The sequence below is a fragment of the Sebastes umbrosus genome, chromosome 20, assembly GCF_015220745.1.
Source record: "Sebastes umbrosus isolate fSebUmb1 chromosome 20, fSebUmb1.pri, whole genome shotgun sequence".
Lineage (NCBI taxonomy): Eukaryota > Metazoa > Chordata > Actinopteri > Perciformes > Sebastidae > Sebastes > Sebastes umbrosus.
The window spans coordinates 12,730,999-12,758,950 of NC_051288.1; the positions used below are offsets into that span (position 1 = coordinate 12,730,999).

Consider the following 27,952-nt stretch of genomic DNA (forward strand, 5'->3'; position numbering starts at 1 on the left):
TCTTCTTTTATGAATTATGTTTGTGTGTTAAGAAAACATATTCAAAATAAATAATTATTTCTAGCAGGCATATATTTTATTATCTTGACAGTGTGTGCTCTACATACTGATATTCACTGTCCATTGGCTCATATCATTTCACATTCTTTGCTGTTCGGTGTCTCACTTCTTCTGCGCGTCTATGGCCAAGGGAACTGTGGGATGACAGGGCAGATGATGAGAGTTAGATTTTGTTGCCCGAATCGAATGGCTGTGTTTCATATCCACGCTCAAACAATTCAATTCTGTTGCAGCTGTCATTGTAAACACAGAGAGCTTTTAGCTTCGAGTGTGTATCACATCATCAAAACTAACCACGTGATAATCGTCTGTACTCCACACATGAAAAGGAAACTCATCTTGCCCTCAAATTACCAACGCTCCCCCCCCTCCTCCGTCATCTCTCCCCCTCCCATCTGCCTCCACCCTCTCATCCTTTCTCATCCCCTCCGTTCTTACGTCGGACGTCCAGCTTGCACTCCACTTCATCGGTGCCGAGCTCGTTGACGGCCACGCAGGAGTATTTTCCTCCGTCAAAGGTGCCTGGCTTGCGAATGTTCAGGGTCAGCACTCCCTGGTTGTTCCGCATCAAGAACTTGGGATCATCACTGATGATAATATTGTTCTTCCTCCAGGTGATCTTAGGCTGAGACGTGAAAGAGCCAAATTAATAAATAATCAGGTGCAACAAATCAAATTCTTAGAATACAGAAAGACGTTTTTTTTTTTTTTTGCAACATCGTTTGATATGAAAGGAGACTGTTGGTCCCTCTTACAGCGAACTCCAGACTTTAAAGAGGACCTATTATGCTCATTTTCAGGTGCATACTTGTATTTTGGCTTTCTACTAGAACATGTTTACATGCTTTAATGTTCAAAAAAACACTTTATTTTTCTCATACCGGCTGTGCTGCAGCACCTTTTTTCACCCTCTGTCTGAAACGCACTGTTTGAGCCTCTTCCACCACCCCCATCCCGAAAATCTGCTCTGATTGGTCAGCTGGCCCACTCTGTAGTGATTGGTCAATTGAAACAAACTTTTCGGACTCCGCTCCAGCTCCGCTCTAACTAGCTTTGCTTGAGGGCGTGCCAAACTAGCCTTTAGGCAGGTATTATGCAAATGTGTTACTTGGCAACATCACCACGTTACAGAAGAAAAGGTCGGACTTCAATCAAGGCATTTCAGACAGTTCAGGAGCAGTGTTTCTGTGGAGGAGAGTAACTCCCTTTGGCGTGGACTCTTTGTAACTTTGCAGACCTTTTACATGCACAAAAAACGATATGACACACTAAAGGAAAGAAAAAAAGCACAAAAGCACAATAGGTCCTCTTTACTTTGCTTATGAGAACCGGCGCTGGCAGCCTTGTCCTGTGACTCACTCTCCACAGGCTATTTTAAACATGCGTATGTACCTTGGGGAAGCCTTTGACGGAGCAACTGATGGCGGTACTGTAACCGGCCACTACAGATCTGTCAATCAGGGGCTGAGTAAACTTGGGCACACAGCACATGTCTTTCTCCTTATAGGGGTTTGACTTGAGCTCCAGGCCTATGGAGAGGGGTGGGAGGGCAGACAAACTTAGTCAACCCCCATAAATCAGAGCAGAAATGTGGCACATTTGACCTGACAGCTCAACAATGATAGTGTAAATGCATTCTACAAACACACACATTCTCTACTGTACGCGCACACACCTGTTTTGGCAATGACAGCCGTGTTCTTGCTTAAGCACGCGTCCTCGCTCAGGCCGCAGAGGTTTTCACTTAAGACACGGAACATGTATTCGTTGCCCATGATGAGATCTGAAGATGTGCAGTTTGTTCGTCTGTTGTGCTCATAAATAGTGAACCAATCCTGGAGAGGGAAGAAATGTGATATTGTCACATTTAAGACCACAAATTGAGCATATAGAATAAGTCACACTGGCCGGAGGTAATCTCAGCATTACTATAGGGATGACCTATAGACCTTCCTCTCTCACCTTAGTCTTCATGTCTGCCTTCTGGATGGTGTATCCAGTAATGTCACAGTTGCCGTCATCCTTGGGGGGCTGCCACTCCAGCGCTGCATTGAAGCCCCAGACTTCTGTCACATGCAGCTTCAGAGGAGGTCCAGGTTTATCTGAAGTTTATAAATTCAGTTGTGATGAATTTCACATAGTCCAAGGTGTGTTTTTCTTCAAATGAAACGATTTCTTAAATGAACAGTTTCCACTGAAATGCAGACCTTGAGAGATAAAGTAGAAACAGACGTCCCCAGTTGCAGAGACCTGACAATCTTACCCACAATCCTGATGACAAGGCTGGCTCTGTCCTCCATGTTCTCGATCTTTAGCACCAGCTCGTATGTACCAGAGTGCTCTCTCTCTGCGGCGCGGATGAAGAGGATGCTGTCCACGTTTGAGTTACGGACGTTGACCATCTTTTCGTCCAGGGGTTGACCATCCTTGTACCAGGTTGCGACAGGGCGTGGCTTACCCTATACGACACAATAAAACACACAAAATGGATAAATGATAGCACAAAATCTCTTTTATTTTGAAGTGGTAGATGGTAACTTCTAATGTGTTAGCTGACAAAATGGAAAGTTAAAAAAAAATAATGAAAACCGATGCAGCAGAACCAGAGATGTCGTTTTTTTATTCAATGCAGCTCCCTCTGGAGCCTCAAAAGGCTTTATAAAATGTTTTCACATATGCAGTAGTGCTGCCCAACACCTGTAAACAGACTCCCTTTTAAGATATAATGGCTTTATATGTTATAGTTTAAGTATGTAACAGTTTCCAACTGGTATTTACAGTATTATCATATTGTATATTTCAGTAGATGTTAAAATAGCTCTTCATGCAAAACACGCAACAGATCCAGTAGGTCTCTAACCTGGAAGGGGATGGTCAGGTTGATCTTTTCTCCTACTTTCCTGATGTACTTTGTTCTCAGGTCGCGAGGGAGGCGGATCTTAGGATACTCTAAAGCAGGAAAAGACATCTTATTAAAATACACTGCATTATACTAAGATGGTATTATTAAGCATCTGTCCACAAGCACTAAAATGCCCTAACTGAATATGAGGTGCTCTTTGACGGGTGTCTGTTCACAACTAATCCTGACTGACTCACCCATGATCTCACGGATGGTGACGGGCTGTGACAGCACCGCTGGAGGGCTGCGTCCAGCAATGTTTACCGCCGTCACCCTGAAGTTGATCTTCTCTCCCGTGGGGAGGCCACGCACCATGAATCCTTGCCTCTCACAAAGTTCCTGGTTTGCCACCACCCACTCAGTTTCTGAAATAAAAGAGAATTAAGATGCAGTAAATCACAGTGAGTGGGATTTGAATCTTGTTACTTGTCATGTTTTCGTTCTCTTATTACAGTATTATACTGTAGACATTAATTCTCTTATGACTTGTGGCATTTTTTAAACTGACTTCAGCTATCAAATACACTGTATGTCCTTAAGTTACAATTTGAGAATGTTGGTCCATGAATGCTCAAATGTTTTTGGTTTCGTCACCTCCTTCCTTGCAGTATTCAATAACGTAGCCATCCAGGCCCCCGGCTCCAATCTTCTCCGGGGCTTGCCACTTCAGGGTGCATGTGCTGTCCGTCACGTCGTGCACTGACAGACGTATTGGCTCGCTAGTTGGGGCTGAGGGTGACAGAAAGAGAGACTCAAGAGAATCACTGGGTTGAGTGAGGATGAGGGATGCACCAAGGGAGGAAGCTGAGGATGACTGAGTAAAACATAGCTGTGATGCGTACCAATAGGCATGAAGGGTTTGGAGGTGAGACTCGGCGGAGACATGCCAATGCTGTTGATGGCAAACACCCTCATCTCATACATAACGCCTTCAATCATCCTCTTAGCCTCGTATGTAGTCGCTTCGTATACATCAAAGTTGAGCTTTGTCCATCTGGTGGAGCCTTTCTTCTTCCTCTCCATGAGATAACCTAATGGAGGAAAAACAGAATTTAAGACTCACAGAAACCCTATAAATGTCCTGAATATATGCCCAGCCCATTAAATATGAAAAGGTTAAGACAAAATCCATCCTTTACCTTTGAGTGGTGCACCGCCATCGAATACGGGAACATCCCAAAGGATGCTGGCGCAGTCCTCTCCCACTGATTCACATCTGACATTCTCAGGGGGGTCGGGCACATCTAATTTAAGGTTATAGTTAGTGCGTCCATCGGAAAATTTTAAAATCATACTTGCGTTATACTCAGATCTTCACTCACCCACAATCTTCACAAACAGCATGGCCTTGTCTTCTCCAGCTGGGTTGGTAACACAGATGGTGTAGTTGCCCTCATCCTCCCTCTCAGCCCCCTCTATGACAAAGCAGCTCAGGTCTTTCCTGGCCTCCACCCGTACGCGCCCCTCAGTGTTTGAAATTGCCTAACAAACAGGAAAAGCAGTGTTCTAAACACCATGAAGGGAAAGCTTTGCACTAGTAATTCAAATCGTCACAGTACGTCTGATGTGCTAAAGATGCAATCCGCGATTTCACCTTGAGGAAACAACACTGGGACCTAACTAAATGGGTCAGTGGGTGATTAAGAACGACATTTAATTTCACAAAATGTGGGTGGCGTTAAACGTGACACTAAAATGCACACACATTTTTCTTTAGCAAGGGTTGGGCAAAGAATCTCTGGGGTGGAAAGGTGAAAATTACAAAGGGGCACCTGTACCATGAGCAAGGTTAAAAACAGGCTTCATCCTAAATCTACCCCAGAGGAGCACAGAGAGGCAAATCACAGAGGCATTCGGGCCAATCAGAAGGGCATTTATGGGCCATTTGACAAGAGGAAGAGTTTGGCAACTTACCAGTGGTCACCAAAGCATTTCACCGATGTGACATTGAGGCAAAATAGGAAGCATGGAGTTAATCCACTACTAGGGCATAGACATATCCTGTTTCCAAAAAAGGGCGCCAAAAACATCAGGGATAGTCTTTTTCCTTTGCACCGCTGTGCCCCTAACTGCCTCAGGGCACAAAAAAAACCATTGGTTGGGTCAAATCTCAACAGAACAGCAGTTTTGTTTTCTGGTGAGGTGGCATTTAGCTGAAGCCCAGTGAAAGAGACAAAGAGGGAGAGGAGATAGTGAGCACAAAAAACAGGCCACAAACAGGTTAGGCTGACCTTCCAACATCATGGATGCCATGGTCATCATGAATAAATAAGTGGTCAACATGATTTTCTCCTTTCATACTGAAGTTGGCTGTTTTGTTAGCTAAAGCCAGGTTCACACTACATGACTTTTAAAGTCATCAGATCGCTGTGGCCTACTGTTCATATTACACAACTTGCTGTCTTGTAATCGGGAGTCTTTAATCGTCTTTAGTCGTTATGGTTTTCACACTACATGACTGAACGGCGTTAGGTCACACACTACAAGATCTGACACTTGGAGGAATCCCCGGTGAGGTCTCCAAACTGCGTTTTGTCCCAAAAACACACGTGAGAAATACACGGTAAATTACGTGATACCATATGCGAGACACATTGCTGATGTTGTTGTTTTTGGCCCGTGTTCACTAAATAGCCTGTTTCCACACTCTTTTTTACTATTTATTCCTCAAGGTGTAACAACTTTGCTCCATGTTGCAAATGCAACACATACAGTAAGTTCCTGTTTTTACAGGCGACCCCTCCTCCCCCAGGTTTCCCCTCAACCCATGTCTCGCGCTCTCATTGGCTGTAGCTCGTGGCCGGAGTCCTGACAGGTCCAGATATTTAGCATGCTAGATATCTGGAATATGTCGGCGAGCCTCTTGGCTCGTGTCTTTGAGCAGTTCAGACATGCCGATGTGCGAGCAGCGAGCCAACTCCAAATTGCCACTGATCTGGGGCTTTGTTGGGGAGCAGAAATACAGGGCTAAAGTCTGTGAACTATAGGCATAAGTTATGTCTGCTGGATGACTTGTCTCTGATAAATACGCGTGTGTTTTTGTGAAGGAAGTGCCATCTCATGGTGACACCCTGCAATTGAATGAATGAGCGTGTTTACAGTGGAATCTAGAAAAGTCCTATCAGGACGAGGAGAAAGGGGGGAGACTCCCAGCGGCTGGAGGTTGGCTGGCAGCCGGCTGGGAGGGGAAACTCTGGGTGGCTGCATCGCTATAGTGACCCTTAACTTGTCACATCCTTACTTGATCGCCTTTCGACCAAACACAGGTGGGTGCTGGCTCTCCTGTGATCTCCACATCCAGACGGAGCTTGTTGCCGGCCACCACAATGATGGTGTTTTGAGAGACCATGTTTCCGGTGGTGTCCAGGTGGATCTTTGGAGGATCTGGTTAATGTACAAAGAGCGAGTGCGTGTAAAATTAGGTTTGAGATATGAAGATTAAAAAGAGTATTTGTGAACTGAGGTAATTCAAGGCTATACCTACCTTGTCTCGGCACATAGTCGACCTTAATTTCTGTATTGAGAGAGAAAAAAAGAGTTGACAATGTTATATAGGCTGCTGATGATTAATGCATCCATGATAGCACCTTTGTAATCATTCTTTCATTCTCACCCAAGAAGTTGAGTTTGGCAGAAATTGACAGAGCGTATCCATCTGGAATAAATGTGTAGTCTCCAGCATCCTCTGGCTTCACATCATCAATAAGCAGCCGATGAAACCTGAAACAAGCAACAGAGAGGATGTGACGCAAGGGACGGATGAAAAAAGACTAGATAAACGCAGGATGCGTGTTTCTCAGTTATGACACATATCCTATAAAGGCTTTTGAATACATTCACGTCCTTGTACCTTCCGATGTGAGTAATTTTGATGCGTTCGGATGGCAAGACCTCCACGCCGTCTTTGTACCACTTTCCTGTGACCTTCTCATCAGAGACCTCACACTTGAACAAAGCCTGGTCTGTTGCCCTGACTGTCAGATCAGCAATGTCCTGCAACACCTCCAGCTGTTTTTCTGAATAAGACATTGTAAACCACAAGAGAGCAGTTCAGGCGGGAGAGAAGAGCGTGTGAAGGTAGGGGGAGGAAAGGGAGGATAAGGTTCATGACGGCAACATCTTGACACCCACTGCCATGAGTTGTTAGTTTGTTTGTAAAGAGAGGCGTTAAGCCCTCGGGCTAGCAGTTAAATTCAGCTGCATCGTCAGCACTGCATTTAAATGACAGAAAATCCAGACTAAATATAATAAATCTATATAAAATAAAATCTGTAATCTGATTCTTTACAAAAGAAATGAAAAAAGAGGGAAAATTAATTAAAAAAACAAATTAGAATACAATATTTTCCAGTGGTACCTTCCACCTCCAGCTCTCCTTTGGTATGCCCCCCATTTGTCCAGGCATGGTACATTCCAATGTCATCCAGCGTGGCCTCCAGGATGATGAGCGTGTGCTTTATTCCATCCTTCTTGAAGCGAAACTTCTCGGATTCCTTGTCTTTGTGAAGCTCTATGTCCTCAAAGTACCTGGACAATAAAAGAAAAATGAACACATCTCTTTGAAACACATCACTGCTAAATGTTTAATACTAAATATAGTAACAGTGAGCATGAGTCTGATGTGAATATTCAGTGGCTGCTAAAATAAATGTTTTGGGAAATATGAATGCATTCATCAATGGGAAATTAATAAAAGTCTGTGCTTGGTGAACTATATAAAAGATACTACTGTATGTTTTCATCTGTGAAATGAAATCACACACACTAACTGATAAACATCTCCAATGGGCCAATAAAATCCACACAGGCACATTCAGAGAGACTCTTGTAATAATTTGAAAGGGTTTCCCTAACACACGCTAACTGATTCATTCACTAATCTATTTGTTCTTTCGACCTTTATGTATAATCTATTTGCAAAGCCACAGTGTGCAAAGTTTCACAATGAAAAGAGTCTAAATTTCTATGAAACATTTTTATGTGACAAAGACAGACTTTCTCTAGAACTAGTTGAGTTGTACAAATGTCTGCTTTAATTCTGCATTGAATTAAAGCCTGAAATCATCCCCAACTTGATTAAGCCTATATATTGCTAAATTACAGATATACTGACCACATGACGTGGGCGCCCTCCTCCGAAACCTCGATCTCAAACTCCACTCTCTCTCCAACAACCACGTGGTAGTCATCCATAAGCTTGGTGATGGTCACAGGGGGCTCTGGGCAGAGCAGAGAGGGACGTTAACATTCATGAATTCAGCTGGATATTTTACAAAGTCACATGAATTATAGTCAGAGTTTTATTGCTGACGAACTGTCAAAAATAAAAGATGCTGCACCTTTGACAAACACCTCTGTGAAACACTTGTCTTCACCAACCACGCACTCATACGCAGCATCATCAGCCAGGGTCGCCCTATTGATGGTAAGTGTTCTGACATTCCCGAGAGACTCCATAATGTACCTTGAAAAGTGACAAATAGATTAAAAGTATTCCTTTATCAATTCAGTGACATGTTTTAGTACAAACGTCCTCAAATGATCATGAAAAACTTAAATTAAAGATTCTCTATACAATACAACTATTTGCTATGTAAAGATAAAGAAGAGTAATGTCTGCCTGAGCAGAGAATGAAGTCGCTCTCCTTCTGTGTGTGTTGTAATCCGAGCTTTTCTGCTTTGTTGACATAGCCGAGCCGACCACGCTTGCTTTTAGTGCATGTTTGTGCACGTTCGTGCATGTGATCGTGCCCCACTGGCTAGCTCATGGCTGCTTTACAGCTGATAACACCTTCCCGACCAACGGCGCCGTTGCATAGCACCTACCCTCCAGTTCCCTCTCAGTTAAACACTGTTAGCTCTGTCAGCACGTTAGCTGCCGTAGCCATGTTGAGAGCCGTGCGGAAGCAATGGCAATGCTCCCCAATTTCGCATTTAGCACCTTTAAGGTGATGTTGCCAATTATTTTTGAAATATTGGATTTTTTTTATGCATTTTCACCTGAGACATCGATTTTTCTCACATTCAGACCTTCAAACTTATGTGCTTAAAGAAATGATGTGCCTTTTCCTGAAGGGGCGTTTGCATTGGTTTACATGAGGCATAAGATGCCTTGGCAGAGACTTGCTTAAAAGACCAGTGTGTCGGATTTAAGCGGATCTATTGGTAAGAAAAGGAATATTATATTAATTTTTCTGTTTGTGTAAACAGGGTAGTTTAAAGGGACTGTTTGTAAGAATCAGAAATTGGTTGTAACAGCGACACCTGTGACCGTTAAGTCAACAAAAGTCAGCGTCCTGTTGCTCGCGCTCGCCCGTGTGCACGCGCTAACTGAATGTGAACGAGCATCGTTCAAAAAAGTGAGGCGAAACACGTCCGCTAAAACCACAATATCACTCTATTTCACCTGCTTGGCAGTAATGTTAGCTGACCAGACGAAGGTCTCTCCATGAATCACTGCTGATCCTAGTTTTGCTGCCTCAGACTCCCAACCGCGGCCGGAGGGAGACACCGGCAGCCGGTCGGAGACGATAAAGTTACTCGCTGCGGAGCCCCATCACTTCACAAGACACGGGAAACCTATGTTGCTCTGGAGGAGCTGCAGCATTTATTTCTGCACAAACGTCCACTGTACATTCACTAGATATTCTCAGAGCTAAACTAACTCTTCGGCAGTGTGTAGTGTGCGCGCATGCACGTGTAGAGGGGGAGTGAGCTGAGCGAGTAACGAGCGCGCTGTGTGAATGAAGGAAGGCAGGCAGGCAGTGGAGCAGAGGAACAGAGTACAGCAGAGACTCCGGCCCTGGAGACCAAAGCTAAGGTCTCCCCCGCATCCTCCGACCGCGGCCAACACTGTTTAACAGACGGGCTTCACTAAATATAACTTTGAGGTTTTGGTGCTTCCGTGTAGTTTGTGTTGGAGTGTGAGTCTGAACAGCGTAGCCACAAGCGAGCGCACATGGGATATTGATTTATACGTGTACGTTACAAACAGTCCCTTTAAGCCTAGATTGGTATTATGTTACTGTCCCTTTAAATAGGTCGATAGTTTTGCTGCACTCTGCCTCAGCGCGCAAAAATTGTCAGGAGTGGTCATCTTTCTTCTGTTACACTATCTTTTCTTCCGGTTTAGACCTGTAGGAGTTCAGGTGTAACAACAGCCTGATAATAACTATAAGTTTATGAGTTAAAGTTTAACACTGAACAACAAGAGTTGATCGAGGAGCTGCGACTTCGCCCAGAGATTTTAAGAACTCCGGAGCCACATGAGTCTCTATAGCTCCTCTCCAGTGGCTCCCTGTGGATTTATAAAAAAATTAGTGGAAATGAATAACTGTTTTTTTTGTTCACATTTTCATTTTTATCTATCATTGTTGTAGGTCTATGGTACGACGGTACGACGGAGTATCAGGGCCACATTGAGGAAAATAAATAAATTGAGATTTAGAGAATAAAGTCATAATATTATGAGAATAAAGTTATAATATTATGAGAATAAAGTTATTAGTTTACAAGAAAAAAGTCATAATATTATGAGGATAAAGTCATAATATTATAAAATAATAATTTTACGTTTTATTTTGTTTTTTCTCATAAAGTTATGACTTTATTCTCATAATATTACGACTTTTTTCTTGTAAAGTTATGACTTTATTATCTTAATATTATGACTTTCTTATCTTTATTCTCAAAATCTCTATTTTTTTCCCCTCAATGTGGCCCTAATACTTTTACTAATTGATACATTTGCATTTGGGCCCTCACTGCATTAGACTTATATACTATATACTTAGACTATAAACTGTGTTACCTTCATCACAATGCTCAAATGTTTTGCGCCTCCAGAAGGATTTTTCTTTTTTTTTTGTGCTTAAAATGTCTCTTTTGATAGTAAAGGTTGCTGACCCCTGCTATACTATATCATGCAGCTAACGAGGACATTGTTGAGCAGCAATTATTAAACAATATCTCAAATGGACATTTATGATGGACTTGTGTTGAATAACTGTCCTCCTGCATGTCTGCAGGCTGGTTTTTGTCTCATTTGCCGCAATTCATCCACAAGTTGCAGCTTTTCAGCTTCATCCCAGAAATATCTCCATCTCCACTCAACCAGCATCTCCGTCATCAAAAGAGCACGGTAGGACTTTTGAGTTCACTCATTTTATTTTACTTTAATTTTATTAATTTATTTGCTTGTTTTTGTCTCTATTTTTATTTTTACTTTTTTTTTTTTTTTTTGGTGGTTCACCTGTTAAAGGGACTGTTTGTAAGAATCAGAAATTGGTTGTAACACTGCTTACTGCACTTGACAGGTAGTTTGGTACTTAATACATTTAAGCATTGTTTTCACTGATTTCAACCTCTATTTCCTACTTAGATGCTCTGAACTATCTTTAGAGTGACGGGTGTAGGTGGTTACATTTTCATTAGTGTATAATCACTTGAAAAACTAATAATCTTTGTGTTTTCATTTGCTTAGAATGAGCCCTTGCCATGTCCAAAGGCAGGGGTTGAGGAAAGGGGTATTCATTTGGCTGCAATCTGCAACCTCACCACTTGATGCCACTAAATCTTACACACTGGTCCTTTAACTCTCTGGGAAGCTCCTTATGACCACCTAAAAATAAAACATGTTGATGGCAGCATGGTTTCTGAGCATGAGTTTGTGGTACAGATAATTTTAGCTTGGTATTTTTAAAACACTGCCCGTCAAGTCCATCTAGGCTTGGTGATTAATTTGATCCAGCCCAACACAGACTAATAAGTAAATGTCTTGCATGGAGCTTAGCACGGTGAAAAAAAAACACCCTTAAATTGTCTATGTGAACTAAGGATAATTAGTGTGTGTGCATGTGGTTATGCGTTTAAGCATGTACTTGGCTGAGGGTTTGATCTCCTGGCCGTTCTTCAACCATTTGACCTGGACGTCAGGATCGACCACCTCACACCTCAGGACAATCTTTTTGCCTTTTTCCACTGAGTAGCAAGAGTCGAGCCTCGTCAGGAAAGCTGGGTTGCGGGCATAAAGAGAAAAATTAAGAATTAGCAACTCATTAGTTAATGAAAACCTCTTATTTTCTGTATCCGGTTTCATGGTGCCCTTTCTCTCGCCTACTTCCCTCCCCTATTGTGCTTCCCTCTCCACCTCCCCTGAGGTTGACAAGAGGTTAAATCTCACCTCCTAACTCATTGCCTTCAACGCACCTCCACTTCTCCCCCTCCCTTAATTTACTTGACCCGACTTACCCTCGCTATGCTTGGGCTCGACGACCTTCATCTTTTTCAGTCGTTTCAGCATGCCCCTCAGGTCAGTGATGCCATACTCAAAGGCGATTTTCTCATATTCGCTCGGATGGGCACTCTTAAGCAATTCCCACACGTCGATCTCTGGTTCCACTTTTTTCTTTGGCCTGTCAGTCAAGGGAAATGTATGTAATCGGTACTGGAGAAGCAAAATGTTTTTTTAAGGAAACAATTATATTGTGTGCAAACCAAATAACGCTCAGCTTCTCACTTCTTAGCGGCTTTCAGCAGAGCACTGAAATCCAGACTTCCGTCGTCCTCTCCAGCATCCCTGTGTGCATGGAAACAGACAAACAGTATACAAACTATACAGTGTAATCCAGATCAGGCATACCTTCCGACATGACATGCTATATACCACGTCATATACCACTTGTGCTGAAAGACACATTCACACGCGGACATTATAAATAGTCTAATGCATGCTTTTTCCCTCTTGTGTATTCACACACGCGTTCATGTACTACTGAGACAGGCCGAAATGCAAGCCCAGGTGCCCTTACGCTCTCTTGAAGGAGGACAAAATATCTGCCTGCTGCTCCTCCTGGTGTGCAGCTGTAACGAGAGAAGTTGCAGAGACCGCACATTAGGGCTGGATCAGATCAAAACATCAGCATGTATGGAATCTGTGGCAGCCTAAGCAAGCCAGGGTCCATTTTCACTCACCCTCAACAGAGATTTCAAATTGGGAGCTGTCACACTTGTCTTTTGCTGTCACCTCGCACCTGTAGCCACCGGCATCTCCAGCGACCGCTTTGATGACCTTCATTTCATAAGTATAGATCTGGAGGGGAGATAAGGGTAAATTACTTCTTAGTTACTTAATTATTTCTGAAGGAAGGGGATCAGATTCTCTGTGTAACACAAACCTTAGTATTCCTGTCATAAGTTTCTTTGAACTGCATGTGTTTTCCAGCCTTGCTGCCAAGGTCCAGCCACTTGCCCTTCAGCCATTTCATGGTGGGTTTTCTTGTCAGGGTGGTCGAGTCAACCTTGGCTATGATGATGAGATCCGCTCCTGCCATTCACAAACAGCAATTATGTAATCAGGTTACACGTTATGGATTGCAACCGTTTTCTGTCATCCATCTATTCACAACGTTTCTCACCTGCAACAGCGACTATACTTTCTGGTGGCTTCTCGACGAAAAGCCCACTGAGCTCGGTCGACCCGGGCTCTGAAAAGAAGGAGAAAGAAATTAGTTCACTTACTCTGGAAAAAAGCCCTTCAACGGCATTGGTAACATCCACAGTGTGCAACAAACCGAAGTGCAAAGGGCAGTGAAATGCTCAGACGTTTCTACCAATAACCATAAAAAATTCTGAATCACACAGACTGTGCACATACAGTAGGCCTAAATATAAAAAAACACAGCAAACACTAAATTAGAAACCAACACCAGCCATTTTGGCTAAAAGGACTAAAAGACAAGAGGAAGTATGACAAGTAAACAGCTTATATGTACAACATATTGACATAAAAAAACAATGTGGCATTGTAACTCTAACTGTAAGTTATTATCATTACCAAATAGAGTGGTGCAGGGATGACGTATTTTTGTAGGCCAACCCTGAGGTTAGCATCGCCCTGGGTTCCCTCGACAAAAAGCCAATGGGATTTTTCCATTGGGTTTTGGAATATTGGAGAAAATAAGCACTTTGGCAAACAAACGTTTATGATATTTACACGTTTTGTTCCGTAAGATAATCTCCACAAATGTACACCACTGCATCGTAAATGCAATCACTTGAAGTAAAAAGCTAACGTTAGGCTAAAAACTAACTACACCACGGTCGCATGAGCGTGAGTATACACAACGAGACTGTAAAGGCGGACGTGCCGGCGTGATGAAATTTAGTAGTCTCATTTAGCCACTTGTTAGCAACCTCCTTTTTTAAAACACTAAGGCTTCAAAATTCACGTATATATCGTAGAACAAAACAGTAAAACCTCTTAAGCTTGTGTAAACCACAGACCTTATTTCAGGCATCTAACTTAAAAAAACATTCAAAAAACCCATTGACTTCGAGACGAGGGAACCTGAAGTGCTAAAATGCTAACTAATTTCCGAGTTTTAGGACTCATTCCTGTAGCGCTCTGTGTTCAGTCAAATCACAAATTAGCATTTTGTTAAAGCTATATAATAACTATATAACAAAAGCAGTTGTATCATTGTAGAGTTAGGGTTTGTTTGGCTTATCTTCCTAACAAATGTGTTTAGTGTTTTTCTTACCACAAATGTAATTACTTCCTGCAGTTTTACACTTGATTTTAAGCACAATTAGCCATGTTCTGGCTTTTTCTCTCTATTGTTTTGTGGCTTTTGCATAACAGTAAAAGATAAATGACTGTATAATAAGTTACTGTGCTGTACTGTATGGAAATTGCCAGTAGAGCAGCGATATTTATCTTATTTATTTGTTTTTACTTTGTAAGTCATTCACATGGAAAAAAAGGTCCAAAATCACAAGTTTTTATATGGACTCTGTTTTAAGTTTTTTTTATCCCATTGTTGTCCTGTATGTACAGTAGCAAAAATAATTGCAGCACACGAGACATTGAACATATATAATGCTTCAGAACACAAAGTCATCTGACCAGTAAAACACTCCATGTCCACAGATCCAAACACATACAAGAACAAGAATGCAATGTGGATGTCTTTCATGTTTTCAGGCAAGCAAAAGTTCCAGTGACACATAATCGCTTCAGCAAAGTTTCCTAACCAATTATAAGGTCCAGAATGTCTTAATGAACTCTCACTGTGCTAAGTATAAATCTTCTAGCAAGATCAAGAGCACCTGTTGACCTTAATACATCAGCACTTGCTATCCATGTCAAAGATTTAGCATTCAAGGTGCAAACCAGTAAACAATGCATACTCCCACTTAACATTAGCATCTAATTGAAGTCATACTATACAGTGCAAGTCCCTGTTTAGTTTTAGAAACTCGAAAAATCCCTCGGTTTATACTTGGCTTAACAAATCCAAGCAGTTGACATCTTCACTTGACGTGATGATACATAACAACACATAGGACGCATACATCTGCATTTCAAAACGTCACATTAGCATGCAGTAGATAGTCACAGTCCCACACTGTGCCTCCAGCTTGCCCTTACCCTCCTCTGCGGGGTTTGCTTCGGCTGGGAAAGACAAACATTCCCATTTTGAACAGATGGAAGTATAATCATTTGCGTTTATACTGTACCATAAGTAGGTGTAAACTCTTTGAGGTAAAACAAGGCAAGTGAACAGCAATTACAGAATGATTATTACATTAATACATCACACCGTGAATACAAACCAAAACAGAATCAAAATCGTGACTGTTATCAATCAAAACTGAAAGTAATCAAGTGCATTGATTACTGCACTTTTAATCACCAAACTCGTGATAGATTGAAATCACCATGATTACTTCTTTTGGACTGATATTGCAAGGCTGCTTGTCTCAAAGGAGGCAATTACTTTACCCCATACAGATGTGCACCCCAGGCCGCCTAAATAAACCACTGAAGTGTGACTAAATTTTATTTAGGGCATCAACATGTTATGAATATAATAATTTGTATCAAAGTTTGCCGCATTTCCCTCTCAAGATACCCTAAAACTAATGCGACTCTAGGCAAACTGTACATTTATGCTCTTATAACATTCAAAACGTTTCAAATACTGGTGCAAGAAGTGCCCCAAAAACAGTCGCAGTTGGCCAAGTGATGATAATCCCTCCCCACACACACTATACCCCCATGGGTATGGCCTTAAAAACAGCATTGGAATGATAAGCACTTCCCACACAGAAATTCTACTCCAATAGACGCACAGTCGGCAATCTCAGTGTGGTGCCATTCCCACTCTGTAAACATGAAAAATCAAACCAGCACCAATGGCTTCTGTGTATACTGTAAAGTAAAAATGTCCTCCCACACGGTGTATATATGATTTTTTGTCATTCAAATCATATCCCAAGAGTAACTCACCATGATTTCATTGAACTAAGGTAAATGGTAGTTTAGTTTGTGTATCTGTTCTCACAGCTAAAATTGGACATGGATGGCGTGCCATCTAGACCAGGCTGACCAAAGAAAAGTCTCCTCAGGTTTCCCTCTGAACTTTCCTCAGCTGCCGTTTTTGGATTAAACCTAGCGTGCTAGCCATGCTGCTACCAACTTGCTAAAATGTTGAATTAAATCTCCTCACCATGTAAAATTAGCATTTTGCTAAACCTAGCTTGCCAAAAGAGAAACCCTGCTCCCGCTGTGGGAGGCACATGGCTGATAGTGACAACCACAAGGTGTTTCTATTGTGCAGAGTTTCCACTTGCTGAGCTCTTTTCCTTCTTTGTTTCATGCTCCAGTTTTCCTCTAATCATGCTCTGCCACCGTGCTTGTCTTTTCTTGCCACTATATGTGTCGCAGCTTATGCTGAGCTCCGTCAGGAACATCTGCAGAACAGTATACCTTTCTTCCCTTTCTGGGCAACATCACAGGACTCATTCCAAAGGGGAATTTATGGATGACGTGACATCCAGGGCAGTAATCAAACTTAACATTTACTGACCTTACCCACCCCGGCTGCTTGACCTCTCTGTTCGCTCGGCAGGCCATATTTCAGCGACTGCAACTTGTCAATTGGCACTACCGCCTCTGGTCAAATCTCAGGTGTCCAAAGTGGGGAAAAGCAAGTATAATATGTCACCAAAAAAGAGTGCAAGGAACGCCATTCACAGATTCCAGGCAACAACAAGAGTTGCAGCTGTTATCACATCGGTTGCGCTTTGAAAGGTCAGCGTCAACCGAGGTAAAAGTTGAAATAATTAGAACTTTGAGCGCAGCGCTCGGTGGAAAGCGCCAAGTTAGCGCTTCCAGTCGGGCGGCACTGCCCTTCCCACAGGAAAACAATGGCACAGTCAGGCGCAGAGCGATTTTACCGCTGATCATGTGCGGGTGGCTTAACCCTTTCTCCAATCTGATCTAGCCTTAATCAGTCCAGATAGAGCATCCAATACATCGCTTTGGGAGCTGTGTCCCTGAAAGACCATGGCAGACAAGGACAGCTTTGTAACATGAATAAAAGCTCTTGAATTTGTTGTGGTGCAATCCCAACATTTTTGGACAGCTGACTTATGAATCACACTGCATGGCTGTGATACACAACCATGGTTTAGTTAGTAAACCATCTACAGGCCTTTGGCCTTCAGGATGAGACATGACCCAGTATGTCTTTTCCTTGTGCAGTTTGGCGGCATCGACTTTGATGTGCTGACTATGATATCTTGGATGACCTCACTGCTTGCCCAGTATGGCATAATGTTAATAAAAGTGTCATCTAATCAGATGACACTTGGTATGTTAACAGCAACAGCTGCCATTGTTTCACGATGACTGTTACACACAGAAAGCACAGCTGTGTTTCCACTCTCATTGTTTAAATTGCCAGAGGGACAGAGGCAAAAGAGAGCTGGTATCATAGCTCACAGATGGTATGGCATTGGCAGCACTCTTCACGCGGGGAAACAAATGTTGAATTTTTAAAAGAACATAAACAGCATAATTTGTCAGTGAGGTGTACCAGCGGTAGAGGACACATGTGAATGTGACAAGGATAGCATCACGCTCTAAACTGTAAATGAGAGCTTCTTTTTTTCCTCTTTAACACAGCCAAGGATCTGGTGAGTTATAGGCCTGAGGTGTGGCTTATTCTGAGGGCAACTACTGCAGAGCTGCAAGAAGCTGCAAGCTCTGAGGGGGATTTTTAGCAAGGATTTTCGTGGGATCTGTAAGATATGAGGGCTGAAGCCAGCGCAGCCACCCTGCATACTTATGTTACATTTTACATTTAGGATCTCGCTAGCAGCTCTGTGGCAAACCACAGCAGAGAAAGATTTTTTTTAAACAATACAACTTGTCTTCGGTAATAGTAAGTCAACAATTTAAAGAAAATGTAATAGTTCTCTACAGAGCAAAGTAGGAACCGTGTTTTCACAAAAGCCAAAGAAGGCTTTCAACTATGGAAACCAGCTAATTAAAAAAGCAAAAAAGTAAAAAGCCATTTGAACAACTTTTCATGCCGTAATTTCAGTCCAAATTGAAGTAGTCCAAAAGATTTCAAATAATAAGATAGACCCAGGTCCACGTAACACTCCATATATTATGTGACGTCTCGACTAGCACATAATACAAAAAAATATACATAATGTTATAAACACTCAAACCATACTTTTGGAAGGGCAAAAGTAAATTATCAAGGGACACGCCACTAAAATGTCGCTCTTTCCTTACCATCCCCATCAGCTTCTGAATCTGTTGCAGACAAGGAAGCAAACTTAACTGAAAAAAAGCAGCTAGGAAGCAAATGCTTCTTGTTGCACAAGAGATGACGTACAGTTGCAATGGAAGTGTTTTCCTTTTAGTGTTACTGCATGCAATAATAAATATATACATAGATAACAAGAACACACATACAACACTTACAGTAGAAACACAGAAACCAAAACTTAAAATACATTATATGCTCGTTTACTGTACCTGGAAATACAACAATGCACTACAAGCCTATTGCACCTACTGTAAAACCAAACCAAAAGCTAAATTCACACATACCTCACCATATACTTTACAGTATATGTATATATCAGTCCTGTGATGACACACTACGTAGGTCATTCAATGTGAACTATAGTCTGTTATTTATGACATAGCAGCATAGCAATCATTGATTAGAATATTTATTATTTTTAATTTGAATAAAAGACATTAAATTTGCATATGAATTCATGTATTTTTTGGGTGTTCAAAAATACATAACGACACGTTACTCAAGTCACCTGGAGACCAACCTGAAAGATACAACCCTCATGCAGATACTCTAATTTTCACACTGAGTGGCACATCTATGCACGTATATGTGAATACATTAGATGGATTATGTAGACGGACATATTAAACCTGAAAATTCGATGCACAGGATTCTATCTTACCTCCGTCTGCAGGGAGTTCATCTAAGGGAAATGAATAAAAGTTAGCTACCAATATATATACTGTAATTATTCACTAGTTCTAGTCATAATTGAGGAAGCTGAGGAGAAAGTCAATTGAAAGTGTATATTATTTCCCAACACTAAGAGGTGCCTACCATCTATCTCTGGCTGCGGCTCAGCTGGCAAATAAAAATCATGGTTAGGTGATTGGAAACAGAAAGATGATGAGACCTGGACAACATTCAGTTTGGGAACATCTCCGAATAACCTCAACCAAAACACATAAACGGGGAGAACACTTGCAGATATTTGCTCACACTTCACATGCCTGCAGCGAAATGTAACCCAGAGGTCATTGTGAGAGTTCACAGATGTGGAAAATGCATCCAGTTGCAGTCAGTCAGTGTATATTAAAATCCAAGCAGATGGCTCGTCTTGTCTGCCTCATACATATGGATCGTTTCTGTAGTCCAACATGCTAAACAACTCCAAATCAGGTTCAACAACACCAAAAAGGAAACAAGAACATTAATTCCCATTAGACTGGTCATCAACACACGACAACAAAACAGAAAGAAATGGATTCACATGATGCTGGGATACACATGACGTACAGAGTGTGCAGAGTGCATGACATCACTTGGCGTATTACAATACAATCGAGGAAATAAAATCTGTTACCACACAATCGAGATGTAGTTTCACGTGTGACGCATGCTGGGGGCTAGCTGAAATGCAAACAGGCTGAATCAAAGTGGCATAATAATTGCATTACCCCCCTTCAGCGGCTTCATGTTGTCTCATATGATGTGATTGACTTATAGGCCTATCGTCTTGACTCCATAATTGCTCAACTTATTATGTATAGCAAAACCACTTGTTCTGTATTATTCAGATAATTACCCTGACTGATTAGCTCAAATGCAAAACACTCAACTCAAACCCACTCCATGTCTCACATTAACACTGTTTGAATGCACTGAATCACTCAAAGTCGCAAAAAAGGGGTGAGAAAAGAAGATCATTGTCCCTCACCCACTTCAGTCGGCTCCTCTGGGGCTAAAATTAGTGGATTGTTGTTAGACATAACAGTAATACCGTGGTAGCTCATTTGGAAAACACATTTAATACATCAAACTGATTGTATCACACATTAAATCCAGACCTGTATCACACGACCACACTCAAAAATGGCTTGCGAAAACCAAAGCATTTTTCTCATAGTGCGGTCTGTGATGTTACATCATTTGAAGACAGTTGAGTAAACAGCTTCAGTAATCTGATAATGTACAGTGCAACATATTCTCAGTGAAAATGCCTGAAGGTACAAACATAGAAACATACATAGCATGCTGGCATACATGAATAAAATTCAAAGTTCATAAATAAAGAATTGGTGCATGCTGATTACATCAACATATTCTCACTCCCAACTCATCAAATACAGCAGCTTGATCAGTGGCTGGCTCAAACTATACCGCTCTAGGTACCCCTCTAGCATCGGTTTTGGCATGTCAGGGGCAGCATGTCAATTTCAGCTCATTAAGTGTCACAGGAAATGTACAGTTTACGCTCATTACATGCATAGTGTCTTTTTCTAGGGCTGTCAAAGTTAATGCGATAATAATGCGTTAACGCAAATTTGTTTTAATGCCACTAATTTCTTTATCGCATTCATTTTTTAGATTTAGATTTTTAGGTTGTAGCGGGCTCAGTTTTAAAGCTAGAGTGAAGATACTGACATCATATGAAACAAAAAAAACCTAGGGAAATCACTGTTACCAATAATGTCATACTAGCTTGTCGTGAAGGAGGCTAAATAACGCTCCAAATTTACGCAAAATTTTGGCAAGGAAAAACTGGCATAGCCATTTTCAAAGTGGTCCCTTGACCTCTGACCTCAAGATATGTAAATGAAAATGGGTTCTATGGGTACCTACAAGTCTCCCCTTTTTAGACATGCCCATTTTATGATAATCACATGCAGTTTGTGGCAAGTCATAGTCAAGTCAGCACACTGACAAACTGACAGCTGTTGTTGCCTGTTGGGCTTGAGTTTGACATGTTATGATTTGAGCATCATTTTATGCTAAATGCAGTACCTGTGAGGGTTTCTGGACAATATTTGTCATTATTTTGTGTTAATTGATTTCCAATAATAATTATATATATACATTTGTATGAAGCAAGCGTATTTGCCCACTCCCATGTTGATAAGAGTATTAAATACTTGCCAAATCTCCCTTTAAGGTACATTTTGAACAGATACAAATGTACGATTAATTTGCGATTAATCATGGACAATAATGCGATTAATCGCGATTAAATCTTAAGTTCGCTTAAAATTATGGTAAAATATGTCAACGTTGACCTGGTTTCACACCGTGGTCTCCTAGGTGAAAGTCTGTGTTTGTTTGACCACCCCGACCTCCTCCCTAAATGTTTTTTCTCGCTTTTCATATTACATCATATGCTCTGATCATCTAATGATTACACGAATGGGTTTACATTGGATGTAGTTGAAAGCCCGGTGCGTCTCATACAGACGTTAAAGGGTGCCTCGGTGCGTCGGCATCAGACGCCGATGGCACTGGCCAAGTGTCTGTATTTGATTACAGATTATATTTTACGTGTTGCGAGTGAGAACAGGTTGATTACACTCCCTCAGAAGTCAGAGCCTGCGTTTGCTTGACACGACCAGTTGATATGATATGTGAGCAAAAGTGGAAATGTGAGAGCTATAATCGAGTCAGTGTGATGCATCCGACTTACCCTGCCCCTCCGGCTTATCTGAGAATTAAACAGAAAAAGAAGATGATTAGAAACTTTGTTTGTATACATGTGCACATACATTAGACATAATAACAATATATCCATTTAACGTAATTTGGGTTGACCCTTATATCTTAAATAATTTTGAGCGATGATGGATCCTGAACCATATTTTCTCTTTGTTGATTTATGATATCTAACTGAATGTTTGTCTGAAACTGATGGCTTTATATAAAATGGATGTTTCAGGTATGTTACGAGTATATCTGATTTTATGGCGAAGCTATTAATCCTGGACCATGAATATAAAATACTACCTACCACGTAAGGGGATACATTCTGTAAAATGACCATCTTCAAAATTTCTTTTAAGCGGCGTAACATCTGGCACAAATCTTTAAAACTGATATCTTGACCTAGATTTCTGTAACTTGAGGATCATATCATCACCATCTTATTTTTATAAATTTACGGCACCATCTTTGCCGATTGGCGAGAGATGTTTCTAAGGCCAAAGTGGAGCTGCAGAGGATGACAAACAGTCAATTTGATTGAAGTGCAGAGCGCTGTGGGTGTAATTGTTGAGGCCTAAATCTGGTAAAAGGAAATTCTCAACGGAAATAGAGACATATAATTTACCCGACTCCTCAAGTGTCTCCCTTGGGGCCAGTTGCTGCTAAAGGCCACGGACGGTGTCTTGTGACCTTCCTGAAGTCATGCCACGTTCTTTAAAGTTGTGCACAGTTTCCTTGAATAGTCGACCCACTTGACCTTGCTTGCTTTACTGGTCACTTAGGGTTTGTCTTAAATTACGTGCTAAAATAGCTGTCACAAAGTTACATTGTATTGACTTGGCTGTTAGAGAATTATAATTAGTATTTTGTCTCTGTTCTGTCGTAATGCACATAACGTATTATTTATCCTTTCTCATACAGCAGTGTAGAAAGACTTGGCTCACCCGGGTCCGTCATGCAAACAGCTGATATCTTATTAGCATTAAATACAATGCTAAAAAGATATCAGCTGTTTGCATTAGCAAAATGGGCTAAACGCATTTTTGTACAGCTGCGTTTAACCCATATGACTTCTTACATAACAGTTAGAATATATCTCCGAGCTCTAAGTAACAAAAGATTAACAAAGCTTGCTACTTTGTCTGTACAAAAAGAGAAAATTTGCAAACTCTAAGACTTTGGTGCAAATAATTCACACTTCCCGTGAGAGGATTTAACACCTGCATCGAGCGTAAATCTGCATCAGCATCTGCTAACTCAATCCACTTGGGGTGAGGAGCTTGATTATCTTCAACAAGTTTGTGATAAAGTGGGGTAATCAACTTCTGAACAGCTGCTTAAATGTCCCCTACAGAGATTGTCTGTAGTTTCATGTATTGGCAAAGTTGTCAGATTTGTTGTAGCTGTATAAATAGTAGATATGCTTGTTTTTTGTTTGTTTGTTTCCTTCGGGGAGATTTCTTTCTTTTATTTTGTCCCTTAATTTGTTGCTAGTGTATGTAAACAGGCTCTCTGTAGTATTATATACTGTATTTGTCTACAGTTACCATTGGTTTATTTATGGAAGCATAATGAGTTAAGCATATGTTTGTAGTGTTTGTGGTTCCTCTATCTTTAATATTTTTATCGAGGTCAGTTTAGGTACTGCGGGTCTTCACCTCACACTGTTTACCTCTCCGTGTTTACCACTGACAGCGTGATTTACAGTGTGTGTAATGACCCAGACATAAAAAACAATATGGGGCAACCTGACCTTATCAGACCTTTGAAGATGTCTGGGTGTCCTTAGACAACAAAGTTTATGAAGATGTCTAAGCAGGACACGATTTCATAGTTTTGATCCGCCATAAGAAACTGTTTGTAGTGTGTGGTTTTAATTGATACACAGGACAATACTGAGTGTGAACCTCCTATTGACGTAAAACTGGCATTATGTTTTTATAGACCAATTATTTAATTTTCATGCACTATTGTCTCCGATTTGAATAAAGAAAGTGATAATGTAGGCTCAGCTGTGGGATATATTTAATAACAAATTAACACAATCTTTGTATTTAAAATTACATCTTGATATTTATTTACTAATGATAGGAGGTTTTAAGGGCCAATCCATTTTTTCTTTACCTTGTAAACTGAAAGTATTTTAAGGCAGTCGTTCCCAAAGATGGTTTGGGACCAACAGGTGGGTCGCAGGAGGTTTTATTAAGGTCGCCAAATAAATTTGCAGAATTTCTTCCATAGTCTTTTAAAGTACCAGTGTGTAACAGTTAGGGGGATCTATTTGCAGAAATGGAATATAATATTAATAAGTATGTTTTCTTTAGTGTATAATCACCTGATAATACAAATTGTTGCGATTTAAAGGTAAGGCCTTTTGTGAAGTGGGTCGCGATGGCTTATCAGTTTTAAAAAGTGTTTTTAAGGCACCTTAATTAAGGTATTGATAGGTGTGAGTTACAGATGTAAAACTGGTATTTTGTGTGTCTCAACCACCCATTATTCAAAAAGTAGTAAAAGACGTGTCAATCAATGTCGCGGTGACAGCAGGTAGGAACTAGCTTCCAGTATTGTTTGATTTTTGGTGATGGGCTTTTCTGTATATATTTTACATCTCAGATTGTACCTTGGTTTATTATCCTAGAGAAGCTTCATTATTTCATCATTTCATGTCATGAGTTTTGTATCCTCAGAAACATGAACAGCGTTATTTAGGGCATTGGATAAACTTCACAGAGCAGTCTTGGTTCAACTTTGGTTCTATATAGTGTTTCATCAGGTCACAATGATGAAAGATATTCTGACCATGATTCATACCGTCACTTCTAACCACTGGCTAGTAAACTGTCATGAGCTTGATTGAGTTAGGGCAACATCACATTCAGGAGGGGGCATCAGGTCTGCTGACCATGAGAGAACTTTCTGGTTGGAAGTGTTAGATCACATACATGTAATGATTTATCTAAGATGGAACTGCACAAGGCTTATAACACAATCTGATACGCTCGGGTGCGTGAAACTCTATGAGGAATAAAAAAACTGTGGAATAGGTCAGGGGTTATTGCGGAGTATTTTTAGCTGTTAGCTGAGGGGGGGGGGGTCTGTCTTTTCAGTGAAGCATCACAGAAAACGTTTTTCAAATCATCTGGTGCGTAAATACAGAAATAATTCATAGAGTGGGAAAATAAGTGGTGTTAGACTGTAAGTTAAGGCGGAAAAATTATGCCACTTGTATTTCATAGGATTGTAGTAAGACGCACAGAGTCGTCCCAGCGGCTGGTTATTTGACCCCCATGTGCAAAGCTTTGCAGGCTTGGAATGACAGAGCAGTGGGAGGTGCAGACATACACTAAGGAAAGTGTGATCGTATCCATATTACACGGATTAACTCCGCGGCTGTATATGGTGAATAAATGTAGTGCCTGGCTATGTTGCTGGGATAAAAATAAAAAAGGGCCTAGCTTAGATCTGTAAAAAGATTATCCCAGGGACGGATACAGAGAAAAAGAACCAAATAGTGCCCAGTAGAATTAGGATCAATGTGCTACCAAGTCCAGCAAAGCCTGTTATATTCACTGTCACAGCACGGCCGGTGTAGAAATTAGATGGATGGGTTTGAAAAAGGCTTGACACTCTTCCCACAATCTTAGACTGTAAAACTCAACTCCTCTTACGGACCCCTCCACCGTGACAGTGACTTATCTTAGGTTTCTGCCACTGCAGTGATTTAGAGCCAGACAGGGTCAAGGTGGAGGACGGGCGGCTCCACAAAGGACAGCCAACTATTTATGAGAAAGTAGCATTCACCCTAGGGTGCCAAATGGGAGTTTTGTCGGGGATCAAAATATATTTAAAATGATTTTCAGCAGCAAGCTTTATTTTATATATATATATATTTTTTTATCTTAAAAAGAAAATGCAAAAATAATATGAAATCAAACTTTGACTTTGTATTGTGTGCCAGTATTCTTTTTTTAATTATTAATATTACATTTTTATATTTCTATGATAATACAGGTTTTAGGGTCAGGGTTAATGTAATTGTTTAAATGTTTATTTGCTTACTGATGTTGGCTTTTGCTAAAAAAGTGTCAAACACTTCCATGTGGTAATTCAGGAAAGATGAAGGAAAGAAAGTCATAGTAACCTAATAAAAAAAGTTCCACTGTGAATATCGTATTAAAAGTGATTATAATCTTAACGACTGTAAAGTACATGAAGCAAGTCAGTGACAGGAGCTAGCATGAAACATAAGCTGGCCCTCCACACAGCGCAGACTGATACACATGATATCGCTGCAGGCAGCCGTGTTCACCTACGAACCTGCTGTACCTGCTGTAGTTAACTTTACCACAACTGTTTGTGGAAGCTTTCCAGTTCAGTCAGCGAGATGGCGCTCTCTCTGGGCTGATGTCAATAACATACTGATGATGTCATAGCAGCCGCTTATGTGATTATTTATGACCTTTCGAATATTCCTTTTTGGACGGATAACAACAAGGAGCCAAAGAGGCAGAATGTGTATCTTCACAAGATGCCCAATCTGTTTAGCAACTAATTTAAATGCCTCTAGGTGACTCTTTAGCAGCAAGGGACAAGTAAAACAGTCTTATAAGAATTCTAAAATAACGCTTTTGGATATTTTTAGATCATATTTTAAATATTTTGGTTCATTGTCATTTTGATACATACTTTTTAACTTAATGTTATGTCGGGGGAAAAAAATCGAATTTTACTTTAAAGCATTTTATTATGTCTAGCTTTTGTCACACTGTGCAAGAAGTCTGCTCCCAAATTAGGAAGTCTTATGCGAAACTGTCTGCAAAATGAAATTGAACACGTTTCAGTTACTGTAAGCGTCGCGATTAGGTCATCTGATATTTTTTGTTTTCCTTTGCAGTAAACAACTAATGTGGGTCGCATGGAGTTTAACTTGATGACCTGAAGCTCATCTTGCCTCCCCAGTACATTAAGCTGAACATTAAACTAATCCACTTTCATCTTGACCACATTTTGTCATCTATTTGTATCTTATACCATAACAGCAGGCATCATGCTCTTCTCCAAGTACATCTAATCTCTTAAAAACCAAATATATATGTACTTTTTTAATCAGATCGTCTTATTCTTTTTTTTATCACACACTTTACTTAATATAAATGCATAAGTATAATGAATTGATCTTAGACATATACCAAAACACAAACATTTTATACAATCCATCAATTTCTGCCACATCCTCAGATATATAAGTAATATATAACAATTGCAAGCAAATACACCGCCAACCAAACCAGGCAACCCAAGCATCAACACTACCACTGCAAACCCAATCTCCAAACTAATTACAATGAATTATGCTTTCACAAAAAGTATCTGCATACCTGCAGGGACTGGCTCAGGCATGGTTATTCCTGTGTCTTCGCTTTGCTGCTAGAAGACTGAGGGCTGGTGGTGCTTATTCCTTTTATTTCTCCCCTCTCTCTCTCTCTGTTATTCAAAGCTCTCCTGGCACTCAAGTCACCCACACCCCTTCCAGTGAGTGAGGAGCACAGGGGACACCCTTAAGGAGTTCAAAAAGGGATGCACTCAGAGAGAGAGCGTGATACAGTAGAGAGACTAGAGGGTTACGTGGTGGCGAAAGGGATATTACACATTTATGTTTAGATTAATGAACTGACTAAACCTGTTGAGCTCTAATGTTTGCTGCAGAAATACAGAATACACTGAGATGATCAACAGGTACCTCAATTTTGACACTTTATCTAGTGCCTACAATGTAACGCCTACTTACACTAATGTTTTGATCATCACCTCTTATGACCCACATTAAGAGCAGGATTTGCAAGTGGTCTTTGTGGTTTCTTTCACTTGATACTACTCTAGATGTGCTGCAATGGCTGTAGAAGTGAATCCA

General features: G+C 40.8%; 1 protein-coding gene across 13 annotated transcripts; it reads right to left on the reverse strand.

Moving 5' to 3' along the window:
• Window positions 1–54: 54 nt before the first annotated feature.
• mybpc2b (myosin binding protein Cb) lies at window positions 55–27,562 on the reverse strand. 13 transcript variants are annotated; one of them, XM_037754285.1, is made up of 33 exons: window positions 27,420–27,557; window positions 22,025–22,042; window positions 20,288–20,311; window positions 19,408–19,431; window positions 19,253–19,273; window positions 18,555–18,575; window positions 15,393–15,416; window positions 13,378–13,446; window positions 13,138–13,286; window positions 12,935–13,052; window positions 12,772–12,823; window positions 12,480–12,539; window positions 12,212–12,375; window positions 11,842–11,974; window positions 8,302–8,426; window positions 8,076–8,181; window positions 7,320–7,489; window positions 6,813–6,978; window positions 6,576–6,682; window positions 6,447–6,476; window positions 6,204–6,346; window positions 4,285–4,444; window positions 4,102–4,206; window positions 3,805–3,993; window positions 3,557–3,691; window positions 3,160–3,327; window positions 2,921–3,009; window positions 2,324–2,519; window positions 2,023–2,162; window positions 1,736–1,895; window positions 1,453–1,589; window positions 499–685; window positions 55–194 (listed from the first exon to the last, which is right to left on the reverse strand). In XM_037754285.1, the coding sequence occupies exons 1-33, from the start codon at window positions 27,439–27,441 to the stop codon at window positions 163–165; spliced, it is 3,444 nt and encodes a 1,147-aa protein (XP_037610213.1). In that variant the 5' UTR covers window positions 27,442–27,557; the 3' UTR covers window positions 55–162. The 13 variants fall into 13 exon arrangements, with proteins under 13 accessions (XP_037610213.1, XP_037610216.1, XP_037610215.1 ...); XM_037754288.1 differs by lacking the exon at window positions 20,288–20,311 and having other exon boundaries at window positions 27,420–27,556; XM_037754287.1 differs by lacking the exon at window positions 19,408–19,431 and having other exon boundaries at window positions 27,420–27,556.
• Between the last annotated feature and the right edge of the window lie 390 nt (window positions 27,563–27,952).

Coding starts and splice junctions, on each gene's coding strand:
- mybpc2b (XM_037754285.1), bottom strand. CDS start 27,441: ATGCCTGAGCCAGTCCCTGCAG. Junction 12,824..12,934: donor ATTTGAAATCTCTGTTGAGG/GTGAGTGAAAAT, acceptor CTCTCGTTACAG/CTGCACACCAGGAGGAGCAG. Junction 2,520..2,920: donor ACCTGACCATCCCCTTCCAG/GTTAGAGACCTA, acceptor TGTGTCGTATAG/GGTAAGCCACGCCCTGTCGC.